At 41.7% G+C, this 13,419-nt stretch overlaps 1 protein-coding gene across 3 annotated transcripts; it reads left to right on the forward strand.

Annotated features, from left to right (window-relative positions):
* Nucleotides 1-533: 533 nt before the first annotated feature.
* On the forward strand, nucleotides 534-10,472 carry LOC114920402 (thrombopoietin-like). Of its 3 annotated transcripts, XM_065960756.1 has the most exons (5): nucleotides 534-780; nucleotides 1,192-1,325; nucleotides 1,594-1,680; nucleotides 3,584-3,748; nucleotides 8,929-10,472. In XM_065960756.1, the coding sequence occupies exons 1-5, from the start codon at nucleotides 768-770 to the stop codon at nucleotides 9,097-9,099; spliced, it is 570 nt and encodes a 189-aa protein (XP_065816828.1). In that variant the 5' UTR covers nucleotides 534-767; the 3' UTR covers nucleotides 9,100-10,472. The 3 variants fall into 3 exon arrangements, with proteins under 3 accessions (XP_065816828.1, XP_065816829.1, XP_065816827.1); XM_065960757.1 differs by lacking the exon at nucleotides 534-780 and having other exon boundaries at nucleotides 1,100-1,325; nucleotides 1,636-1,680; XM_065960755.1 differs by lacking the exon at nucleotides 534-780 and having other exon boundaries at nucleotides 1,101-1,325.
* Nucleotides 10,473-13,419: the final 2,947 nt, after the last annotated feature.

The raw sequence follows: 13,419 nt of genomic DNA on the forward strand, positions 1-13,419 counted from the left end.
TAAAGACCCAGCTCTTTATGAACACCTGACCTACGACCTTAATGATGATGGTGACGATGTTGGTTACAATGACAGTGATAGTGATGACGGTGACGATGATGATATTTAGGATGGTTTTGATGCCGATTAGATCTCTCAACAATTCAAACTCACACTCAGAGTTCTGACAGACTGCTTCAAACACATCTGTGACTTCAGGTTCAAGCTCACAGCTGTTTCATTTGGCAGGAGAATGACTGGATATGCTGATGTTGTATAGTTTTAGTGCTGCTAATGGTGGATGTAGTATTGTCATTTTGGATCTGAATTTGTTATGACACAACACAAATAAAGTTTAGCAGCTGGTTCAGAAATGTGCCACCCAGGACGGCCTTAAACGTCTGTGTGTGTATCGTGTTTGTATCTGGGTTAGTACTGTTTGTGGGAACGGGGAGCCTCTTGTGTTATTTGCACTGAGAATCCAGTGTTAAACATTAACTTTTGGCTACATCAGATACAAAGCTCGCTCGCTCCAAAAGCTTGCACAGTAAGCGAGCACTTGTCCCCTCACAGAGCGGTCTGTTGTTGCTGCTGAAGTAAGTTTAGACTATACAAGGTCTTAAGGATTCAGAACTGAGCCGGAGCTTTGTGCACGGGTAGTTCTTCTACTGGATACAGAAGGAGATCTGAGGATCTACGCGCTGGGTGGATTTCTCTGAAGCTGAGTGGATGACAGATGCAGGTTGACGGCCCACAGCTGAGGGACACCATGCACGCAGGGGCCGGTTATGGCTTATAGCAGTAAGTGGATATGAAGGGGTACAGGCCTGGTGTTGGTGGCGTAAATGTGTCACGTGTATCTCATACTGGAAGTTACATGCATTTGATGGAATCAATGAAAGGTTGTAGTTGTAATTTTTGTCCATTATGAGATTCTTCTTGCTTCACTAGGGGCATACTTTGACTTCAAAGGCTAATTGCATTCTGTTGACAAGTTCATCTCGTTTTTCAGCACTTGGAAAGTTGATACAGATTCAGAAATTCCATGTGTCAGAGCGCATCATGTGGGTGTGATTTATGACACAGTAAGAAAGGCTTAACAAGAAAAATACATGACAAACAAGGAAGAGGGCATTAAGGCAACACATGCACACAGCTGAAATCCTGTAACTATGTCGTCTCTTCAGTCGTGTCCTCTGTGTGCTCCTCCAGGATTCCTGCTGCTGCTGATTGGAGTGATTTCCTCCCATCTCCCTGGAGTCCAGAGCAGACCTGTTGACTTTTGGTGCAACCGCGATGCCAGGAAGAATCTGGTTAAAACGATTGAGGAGCTGAAGAAAGACATGGTAAGGACGTTGATATGATATTATGCTCTCTGATATTAAACATGATGTTTTCTGTGTGACGGTGGATGTGACCCGTAACGCTCACACCAAAACAAAGCCATGTTTTTTGTAGACTGTCTGCAACACTGACAGTGTCATTAAACACTTTAAAAACATCTTTTTATCTACACATTTCGATTGGTGGGGGTGTAAGCATGAGCATCGTCTCTCAGGGGCTTTCATTCTCAAAGTTGTTGTTTGATGTGTGATTGTGACTTTGTTCATGTAGGCTGACTGCGTGGGTTCTCACATATTGCCCTCTCCTCTACAGCTACCACCTGTCTGGGTTCAACCAGCAGAATGGGCAAACAAAACAGTGAGTAATACCTGACATGAACTGAAGCATGTGCACACACCCACTCACACACACACACAGCGTGACAGGCTTTCTCATAAATCCTGTCAGTGTTATAACATTCCGCTGGAGGTGACATGCAGGATACAAACGCCATGTATCACTTGTACTGTGGAAAGGTGTATTTGGCAACGACAAGTCGATATTCTGTATGTTACTCAATGACATGTCAAATAAAATATTATAATGAGTGAATGTTTGCCCGGTGATGAAAGCTAAATAAGACTGAAAGTGATTTATTATACAAATTGAAAGCACCCTGAGGGAAACACATCAAGCAGTGAGAAAACAAATGTGGGCTGATATCCAGGAAGTGAAATCACGTTGTTACGACACCTACCGTATTTTCCGCACTACAAGGTGCACCGGATTATAAGGCGCACCTTCAATGAATGGCCTATTTTATAACTGTTTTCATATATAGGGCGCACCGGATTATAAGGCACATAGAATAGAACGTGTTTACAACTGAACAAGGCTGGGAGATATTGTGAATATATAAATATAAATACGTATAAAACGTAACGTATAAAACTACAAAAACAAAAGTACATAAGACGATTTCCCCAAATAATAAATTATTTCTTTGACGTTTCTCTTAACTCTCAAAACGTAGTTTTATACGTAGTGCATTCACAATAACTCAACGTTGTTCAAACGTTAATGTGCATATTCACAATATCTCCCAGCCTTGTTCAGTTGTAAACACATAGAAGAAATACAGTCTGATACCGCTAATTCAAACGTTAGTGCATAACTCAACATTGTTCAGTTACGTATAACACGTAAAGCTCACTTTTTCAGTTCATTCCCCGTCCACGAATCCCTCGAATTCTTCTTCTTCAGTGTCCGAATTGAACAGTTGGGCGAGTACGGCATCCAACATGCCCGGCTCCCTCTCGTCATTATCCGAGTCAGTGTCGCTGAGCGCCGTGTACAACCAGTATGTATCAACCAATTAACCAATTGATCCATATATAAGGCGCTCCGGATTATAAGGCGCACTGTCGTTTTTTGAGAAAATTAAAGGCTTTTAAGTGCGCCTTATAGTGCGGAAAATACGGTACATTAAAGGCAGGGTTGGTCATTTTTAAAAACTAGCATGATTTTGAAAGTAGCATTCCATCAGTGCTCCGCCTACACCCCCTCCACTCTGTGCTCCCTCTAAAGCCACGCCCCTCCCTTACATGCATGAGTGCCGTTAGTCCAGAAGCTGACCTCCGCTCGTGCTTTGAGTGTGGGCTAGTGTATGCATGGGGTAGAGAGCGAGCAGGGAGATGGGGAGGCGTCTGATTGGTTCATCAGATTGGTACCTCGTGGCAGACATTGGTTTAAGTTTTTACAGGCTTACAACTGATACAGATGACAGATTTTCTTTGTTCCTTTTTCAGAGAACATGAGTTATTCATTTCTATCAGGACCTAAAGACAAGTTCAACCAAAATCTTAAAAAGTGGATCTGGAGGAAATTACCAACCCCGCCTTTAAAGAACTCATTTTACATGGAGTCTAACACTGTCGACGAACAGAAACCCCTCGAAAGCCGACTTTAAAACGACTGTTTGAAGGAGAAGGAGGAGTTACAGATTGTTGCTTTAACCCGGAGCTCTTCCTGCCAGCCCCCTCATACACATGAAGTCAGGGTGGGTCGAGGTGTGAACGCAGCAGGTAAAATTCAGAAAGATTCACTGCAAGCAACTTTGAAGGGTCATTGTAGGTATATCCTCGGACTTAGCACACTTACGTTAGCATTTAGCTGACGTTCAGCCTCACAGAGCTGCATGTAACCTGGACTTCTACTGTGACCTCAAATGCTCCTTTGTCTCTCAAAGCAACATGTTGACAGCTTTTATGTGTTTGTCCAGTTTCAGCAGAAGCGTGCAGAGGTGCTTGGGGCGCTCAGGGTGTTACAAGATGGCGTGCAACGGGCAACAAGTCAGACCACTTTGCAATGTCAGGCCTCATTACTGGAAAGACTCGGGCATCATGTCACAAATTATGTCGGCCTCGTCAGCAGCCTCCAGATTCAGGTGATACACATAAACATAAAGACATAAGAACACTATGAACACACACTTTTAGTGTAAATTGGTTTAAACAAATAAAAGAAAGAATAAACTTCTTTTGTTACTGAACACCTTTAAGCTGTCTCATTCACCACATTCACAGAGCGGCCATTTTATTCTTGCGTCAAGCACAAATACTGTCACCAGAGAATAATACGGGTCATGTTACAGCTTTGATTTTCTGTATATCTTTAGCTAACAGCTAACATTAGCATTCACTTCAGGGCCGTTTCCTGGCTAACGCTAATGTTAGCTGTTAGATAACGGTAGCTAGCTGGTTAGCAAATGTTTTTTTTTTTTTTTTTTCAAACTTAAATGTGGCCTAATGTTGCTCCAGATACTCGAGGGGAGTCTCTTCATTTGCTGATTGGTTAACACCAGTCTTCAGTTCCTTCCTGCAGGTTAGCGTGCACATGCCTGAGCTAACTGTGGTTACAAATCGCTCCGGTCGATCCACCAGTTTAACCTGACACAGCCGACGTAAAACTTTATCTCCATTTTCTCGATCAAAACACTGACAAACTGTGTCACACCCATAGACTGTAAATATTACTGGACGAACCCTGACCCGTCTGTTACATGGGCAGCAAATGAGTCCAATCGACGACCGCATCCATATTGGATTTGTAGTCTCAACCTAACTTCGGATCAACCTAAAGACAGCAGTAAGGCGGGACCGGCGGGACTTAACTCCGCCCATTCAGCTCGACGTTAGCAGTCCACTTGACAGCATAGCTAACGGCTAGGCTGCTATCATCAACTATTCCTGCTCGTCCTGAGAAAACTCTATAAACGGTAAGTTAACATTTAACTTTTCTACAACACAGTTACAACTAATTATATTCAACCCAAATATTTAATTAAAGTCTTAAAACTACACTTTTTTAAATATACAATTATGTTTATGAGTTATTTGTCAGAGCAGTTAGACTTTGTCAGTGTTAGCAGAGAAATACATTAACAAAGTTTTATCCATAGACTGTAAATAAATGAGACATCCAGGAGAAATCAATATTACAAAGCATACAGTTCATGTTACTGTTCTGACAAAAAGAGGAATGTCTGTGTTTTATATTTACTGATGTCAACAGCGATGAGGTGAACATGACAATTGAAAAATAATTATTTAGTATTTATTATAAGACATTTGTTTCCTATAGAACCTGTGAAGTCATGGAGTCTGTGGACAGTGTCAGCTTCACACCAAAAACTTTAAGTATTAGAAAAAATAGTGTTTAAGACTAGCATCTGTTATTATGAGTTGCAGCTACCTTGTTCAATATTATTCCTGCAGATGTGGCTCATAACAAAAAAACAGCCTGAGCTGTCACATGTAGTTAACTGTACATTTTGTCTTGTCTGAGGCATTAATTGAACACCTTTGTATTTCTCCTATAGACACAGTGTGGATTATTGGTGACTGGTCCATCGAGGTGCCCAGAGAGCTGCAGAGACAGAGGGAGAAACCTGAGCTTCAACAACATCTACATTTGTTGGTTCTTCTGGGGTTCTTCGGTTGTTTCTCTTCAACAGCTCGCTGTGAGGGAGGTCTCCCCTGGATGGCCTGAGTGATGTCACCCACAGACTGAGAGCTGAGGCGGGTTTTAAGCCTCTTGACAAACCATTACACTGCGCCCACCTGTCAAGCTGGTCAGCTACACGCCTTGTGAATAACTCTTATCCTTCATCAAATCAAAACTGATGAGTCATCAAAACATTCACTTCGTTCATTTCTGAAAGTGGGATGGAACAGAGTCATTGCAAAAATATGACCTTAAACACAGCCCCATTCTTAAATCAAGATACATCGAGAGTAAATAAGATCAATAACTTGTGAATAAAAACACAGTTAAAAATGATTTAGAAATGTAGTCTTCCCTGATCAATATCACATAATATCAACTTCTCCCATCTAAACTGGACAAGGGTTTTAAAATGGGAAGAAAATGGTTTGATTGCAAGTTGTTTGGAGGAGATCTAGTTTTATTTGAACAGCTGAAGCATGAATACAGTCTTCCAAGGTGCAAACCCTCCTCCTCCTCCTGAAGCCTGTGGAGCTCCTTGATGTACTGCTGTCCTATCTGCTGGCCATCTTCTCTCAGCAGAACTTCGACTGTTGAAAAGTCATTCAGAAGAAGCCATGTGACATGGATCCAGGAGAACATGGACTTTTAATGAGGGGTCTTCAAGATGGCAAAGAAAGAGAGAAAATATCAGTTATTCATTAAATCATTTTTTTATTCTCATCTATTTTTCTGTATTCATCTGTGTGTAAGAGCACATTTATAAATTCAACAGTGTACTACCCAGACAACAAAGGTACAGTATTCAGATTATCAACATATATTCAAAGTTAAGAAGATAAACATTATTGTAATCGTGCTGTTTTCAGCTCTCTCACTCACACAATGATATTCCACATCAAATGATCTCAGATTTTGTGTGAGGAAAAATTAAGCAGTTTATTGTGGATAGTACTTCATCTTAACATGAAACAAATATAACCTGAATTATTTAAATCATTAACAAGTCCCAACTCTCTGTGCTTCAGTACCCAACATACAGTAACTCATTTATTATTAACATGAGCTCAGTACATGGCTGTATTCTTCAAACTATTTCTTATACTTTATATCTATGTGCTTTAAATCTTATTTTCATTCCATATGTTATTTATATTTTATATTTCTACAGCTATATTCTGTGTATGAGTTCAGTGAAAATTAATATGGTTATTAATATAGTTTTCTTTTTAAATTTGTTAACAGTTTACTCAAATCTTAAGACACTACATCAACCATGTAACTTTAATGTCATCCTCTATAACCTACACAGCAGATTAGGTTCAGTTCAGTTTATGTTACTGACGGATAATTACTACACAAAGTTTGTTTTTAATGTCCACATTTACGTATCGTGGAGTAAAACATTCATCATAACATCAGATAACAACTGAGGTGAACCTTTAGCTTCTAACATCACACAAACTCATTATTTTCAACAACAACATCTTAACAACAAACATTTCTAAACCACTGACCGTAAATAATGTAAATAATGAGCTACACAATTAGCCGACTGGTTTACAAGCTAACGCTAAACAAGCTAGGTCCGTAAATATAAACACGAGTAAGCAGTAAATATAACACTACTATATCACTTACCGAAAAAAACTGAAGCGTCAACTTGTTGGATGGTCCGTTAACCGCACAGCAAGCCATGTATGTTGTCAGATATGTGTTAAACAAACTCTCCAAACGAAGTAAGAAAGAGGAGAAATCAGACGGATCAAGCTGTTAGCCTCCTGACAGATAGATGCAGCGCGCAGAGCTGTCAATCAAATCTGACACAACCAAATATGGGCATAGTCGTTTTCCTTAATAGAATAAAATCCGATGAGTTATAAAAAAAAACAGCAGCATGTTGTGTGTAACACTGGTCTCCTGCATTAACACCTTCCTTTCAAAGGTGTTAAATACAGACACACAGTCACAATCACCGCAAAGTTTGTCAGGTTTTGTACATTTTTAGAACAATTTCTCTATGAGTGTCATTAAATTTACAATATGATCAACTTGTGACTGTTGAATTGGTTGTGTGTGGAAGACAATGCAGAATATTTATCAGTTTAAGCAGCATGATGCTCGGTTAATATTGCATCACACCGCCGCCGGTTGTTGATGTTTGCGTTCACGTTTCGGTTAGTCTCTTAAATCAGTAACAGTTATATTAAATCAGATCTTACCTTTAGTTTTATCTGGATACATAGAGAAATATTCTACCCTCGTATATAGTCCCATGAATTTCAGCCTGCACGGTGAAAGTAAAACCTGTTACTCTCGGTATAGCCCACTTATCACTCAGACTGTAAACATGGACACATTAGTAATGATGCAGGCCAGATTACAATTACATGACTTTGTTTTTGTCCTACATACTTTTTTGAGACCTTACCAGACGTTTTGTTTTTGCTGTAAAATAACTGTACAGTCAATGAACCGCCTCTATGAGTGGATTTTATATTACGATTCTTGGTTTTAAATACAATTTCAATCACAATAACAATATAACAATATCAAGAAACATAACATGTCAGTTATTAGGTTTGCTCATTTAATAAAATAAAATAAAAAGATAAATCATGCCGGATAAGTAACCTAGCGTTACAACATTTCAGCTAACTTTAGACTGCTTATGTGTTAGCTAGCTAGATGACGACTTTAACCAACCAATGACACATAAATCACACTTTTTACTTACCGAAAAAACTGCAAAGATCCCTTCGCTCCCACAGGTTGGTTAGAACAGTTTACTGCAGAACAACTCATTTTGCCAGCTCAAAAAAGATGAAAAAACTGAACGGAAAAATTCAATGGCGTCTCGGCTTTCCTTCACTACGTAACTTTTGTTATTCACAAAGAGAGCTAAGCAAGATCGGCGGCTGTCAATCATCGTCAAATATGACGTAAAATCCCGTTTTTCAACCTCAAATAACTTATTTAAAACAAACTTCACAGAAAAATGAGCACTTGAACACAATGTAGGGTGATAATAACTAATGATCACAGCAGAGTTTAGGTTTGGAAAAAAATTATGTGACGAGTATTTTAGCTTTACAGTTTGACCCACATCCCGTCTGTTATCATTGAGGAGGCAGGGTTTATGACCTATACTGCAGCCAGTCAGTAGGGGGAGCTCTAAAAATAAAAGCTTCACTACACCTGGGACCTTGTCCCGTCCATTATTTTTACTGTCTATGGTCACACCACGGATGGTTTGGTATCATTAGACTGGATGTCTGCAGCCACTGACCGGAGCTATAGCCCCACCTAGTGGCTGGGAGGCTACGGTACACAACATTTGACGGTCTTTAGTGCACCTGGACCCCTGAATTGCACGAGTCCAACTTCATAAGTGACAGTAAGCTAAGAAATGCTTGAAGAGCTGAGCCCCCAAAACCCACACCACGAAGAGATACACACACTCAAAGACTGTTGCATAAAATATCCAATAAGTGTGCTACCCCCCGCCCCCTCCCCAGGAACTTTGACGCACCCCTGAGGGGGGCTCAGACCCTATGTTGGTAAAGCACATTTTTGTATTTCGCTGAGCATTAAACGTATTCTACTTTTGGACTCTTACAGGCTGACAGGGAGACGTCATCTCATCCTGAAGTACCAAACAGTCCCCCTCAAACCAGTCTGACCAAAGTGCTGGAACGGTACAGGAATCTGCTGAAGGGGAAACTGGAGCGCCTTGCTGTCGACCTTAAAGACAGTTTGTGCCACGCAGAGCACAGGACAGACGATTCCTGAGAGCTGGACAAGCTCGACGTGGACGTAGAGACCTGGATTGTTAAGATCCTGGATGTTTCCATTTACTCTGGAAACGAGGATTCATGAGGACATGAACCAGTGAGTGGTTCAGGAGGCCGAAGGGAGGAGCAATAACGATGAGTTGAATGTAATGAAACTCCCATGGAGGGACTGTAGGAGTGTGTGGAAAGATGATCTGAAACAGAGCTGAGGGGTTTGTCAGGCTTGTTGAGGCTTGATAAGCTGCTTTCCCAGATAAATGTGTGTAATTCTTCTTCTGAGGAATAAATAGAGTACAGCTTAACTCTGACCGACTGACCACAAGGACTCTGGGGCCTGATTCCAAGAAAAATCTGCGTCCACTAAATCTGTGAAAATGAGTCGTAAAGACGCTGTCTAATTAATAAAATACATGCAAAGGGTTAAAGTGCTGACTTATCTCAATCCATTCGATAGTGTGGATGTATTTCCCTTTCTGATTGGCAATCAGATATTTAGGAACATGCTGGTAATGACCTTTAACCGACCTTTAACTGGAACCACAGAGCTCGATTCTGGGAGACTTCAGGGAGGGAGTTTGGACTTGGATCACTACGAACCTGTTTTGTAGTGTCAAGACCACAATAACCGAGACAAAGACATACTTGAGACCAGAGTGCTCTGAGACCGGGACAAGACCAAGACCTAGGCAGGGCGAGGGTCTGGTCTCTGTTACTGACCACAAAGACTCGGGGCGCCAGGGTCTGGTCTCTGTTACTGACTACGAAGACTCGGGGCGCCAGGGTCTGGTCTCTGTGACTGACCACGAAGACTCGGGGCGCCAGGGTCTGGTCTCTGTGACTGACCAGGAAGACTTGGGGCGTCAGGGTCTCAGGGCGCCAGGGTCTGGTCTCTGTTACTGACCACCAAGACTCAGGGCGTCAGGGTCTCAGGGCGCCAGGGTCTGGTCTCTGTGATTGACCAAGAAGACTCAGGGCGTCAGGGTCTGGTCTCTGTTACTGACCAAGAAGACTCAGGGCGTCAGGGTCTCAGGGCGCCAGGGTCTGGTCTCTGTGATTGACCAAGAAGACTCAGGGCGTCAGGGTCTCGTCTCTGTGACTAACTACCAAGACTCAGGGCGTCAGGGTCTCAGGGCGTCAGGGTCTCAGGGCGTCAGGGTCTCAGGGCGTCAGGGTCTGGTCTCTGTGACTGACCTCATTGAAACGAGTCGATTGTGTAATGATGTTCTCTTCTCTGCAGATTATAGTTCTAGGATTTTATGATGTCAGTCCATCAGCTGCTTGTTTGTTCCTGTTTTTATTTCAAGTGGATTTTTGTTGATGTAAAGCACTTTGTGATGTTTGTCTGTTAAACGGTTCATGAATAAACTTTACTCTCTCTATGATTCAGATCACTCTGATTATTCAAATGAAACAGTCAGCACTTTAAAAGGAAAGACTCCGTGCTGCCCTCTCATTATTGTTCCTTCTTGTTTTAGTCTCTTGTCTGTGTTTTAATGGTTACAGGTTAAAAAAAAATAATTCATAGGAATAGTTCATTACATTGTTGATGGTCTTGTTTTCTTTTGTTGCACTATTAATTTCAGTATTTTTTATAAACGGTTAAACATCTCTAACAGGGGCTTTAATATTGAAATTAGATTATGTTTTTTTAATCTCAGGAATATTTACTTCCCGTCTACCTGTCGGTGCTGATGCCGTGAAAAAGCTCCCACTGGCAGGAGTCCGGGAGAATGCAGCGCTCTGATTGGTCAGCCCACATGATCATATGACCAAAAGCAACAGGCTGGAAAACACAGGAGGGAAGAAAGGCGTTAGAAACATGTGGTCAAGCTGGAGACAGAGAGGCAGGCGAGGGAAAAACGGAAGCTACAAAAATAAAAGCATCCGCATATCACGTTTTAGAGTCTATCCTCAAAAGAAAGTGTAAAAGGGAGTTCGGTTTACAAATCTGTGTGCACATTTTTAAATCCATGCCAACAGATTTTTAAACTTCTCGCTGATTTGTCATTCGTGGGCACATTTTCATAAACTGTAGGAACTGATCTGTGAACATGACCTCTTTCTTCAGAGAACAATTCATGGACCTTCCACTCGAGCCTCGGGTGACCTTACGTCCTGATTTGACCCTCATCGACCTGTTTTGATGCTCTGGCCCTTTCTTTTTTTAAATTTTTTTTTAAAGATTTATTTGGGGGCTTTAATTGAGAGATAGGACAGTGGATAGATTCAGAAATCAGGGAGAGAGAGTAGGGAATGACATGCGGGAAAGGAGCCACAGGTGGGGTTTGAACCTGGGCCGTACCCTGTTCAGTTATCTGAACCCTCGTGGTTGTTCAGTAGTCTCAACCCTCGTGGTCGTTCAGTGATAATTTTTTGGGTCCGCCTCAGTATTCTGAACATTTCATCATAGATTAAGATTAAGATTAACTTTATTGTCCCATTGGGAAATTTGTCTTCACAGAGCTCTGATGCTGTAGAAAAATAACAAAATACATTAATTCGTCTGTAAAACATGTCAGTTAACTAATCATTAAATTCCATACATGTGAATTACTAAAACCATAAATATGTAATCGTTAAGAAAAGTGATAAACAATGCAGGTACAGCTACACATTTTCACACACACACTCACACCACTTCATACATGCACACATATACACACACGACAGCTTAGGTACTGTTGAGGGCTTTGATGGACAAGGGAACAAAGGTATTTCTGAAATGGTTGTTCCTCCCTCGGGGTACCCTGTATCGTCAGCCTGAGGGGAGGAGCTGGTACTCAGGGTGAAGAACATGAGATGGGTCTGAGATTATTTTTTGTGCCTGTCTGATTATGGTTTGTTGAAAGATGTCTTGGAGGCTCGGGTGTTGATGAACTCCCATGATGTCTTTGTGAGTCTGTTGATTTGGGCCTTTGACTGAACGGTCAAATTTCCAAACCATGCAGAGATACCATATCGTAGGAGGCTCTCTACTACTGCACGGTAGAAGAGAAGCTGCACTTCCCGGGACACACCAAAGGTCCTGAGTCTTCTCAGAAAGTGAAGCCTCTGCTGCACTCTGGAGCAGACAGCTTCCACCTGGGACTTCTACACAAGTTTATTGTCTATGTGGATGCCAAGATATTTGTAGACGTAAAACATCACTTCTTGTGCGCCTCCAAATCAAAAACAAACGAGGATGATGCAGTCGGTTTGAGTAACATGCCTTTCAGAAGTTAAGTTGTTAAATTGTTTACATGCCATTTCAAGTTTTGTATTATTTACTGAGTAATCGTGCAGATCACGTGTGAGTGTGAGTGTCAATAACACGAGGCGCGCTAATGACGCCACGTCCACACTGAATGAATCAGACGAAGCAGGAACTAATATCGGCCTACTGAACAGGAGCTACTAACAGGATACAGTAGGGAGAGAAGGGACCGTCTACTGTCCACTGAAAAATTGTGGAGGCACTTTTTAATTCAGAAGCACCCCCTGTGTCCCAAGTCTCAAATATCTAAACACTAACATGTCCTGGTTTTGAACGGTCCCTACTTCACAGCTGACGACCAACTTAAATGAGCTGCTCAGGAGGAAACATTTACCGCCCACCTCGTCTGGCCAGAGCAGGTCACTGATCTGTAGATCCATACATGTCGGTTTACGATAAAAACTAAAGTGTCCCAATTAGGAGGTTTGAAAATATGCTCACCCTGCACAAGCCTCAAACTGAAAAGGTGTTTTGAGTGAACGTTGTGCAGTGAAAGCTGTGAAAACTCTTGTGCAAAACCTAATATGGCATTAAATCCAGATAAATTGGATTTACGAGGCGGATGTGATCGCTGAGGAAATGTTCTCTGAATGAAGAAATCACTAAAGCGTACCCACAGATATAGCACATAAGCGTGAATGGATTAGAAACTGTGCACACAGATTTGCAAATCAAGAGGAAACTTGGCCGAGGGCTCTTAATCCTGCCTTCTGTTTCTTGATTGTTTCTGTTGTATGCTGCTGCACGTAAACGGGAGCACATCCTCCTGTACTCGCCTCCCTTCACTGGCACTCTGTTGATTTTACAATTCACAAGTAGTAGAACTTGTATTTAATTCACGGCATCATTTAACCCCCTCTTATTCATCAGAACTTTTAACCAATTTCACCCTAAGACGATCAATCAGCTCCTCTGAGCGGTCTCTCCTTGTTGTCCCTCGAGCTCAGCAGAACCTCAGGGGCGATCATCAGGTGCAGCTACTACACGCCCCAAAAAATACTTTCTTAATCTTTACCCTGACCTTTGAGCTCAACAGATCAAATTTGTTAACCTCGCGGTTAGTGC

Source organism: Labrus bergylta, chromosome 11 (assembly GCF_963930695.1).
Source record: "Labrus bergylta chromosome 11, fLabBer1.1, whole genome shotgun sequence".
Taxonomy (NCBI): domain Eukaryota; kingdom Metazoa; phylum Chordata; class Actinopteri; order Labriformes; family Labridae; genus Labrus; species Labrus bergylta.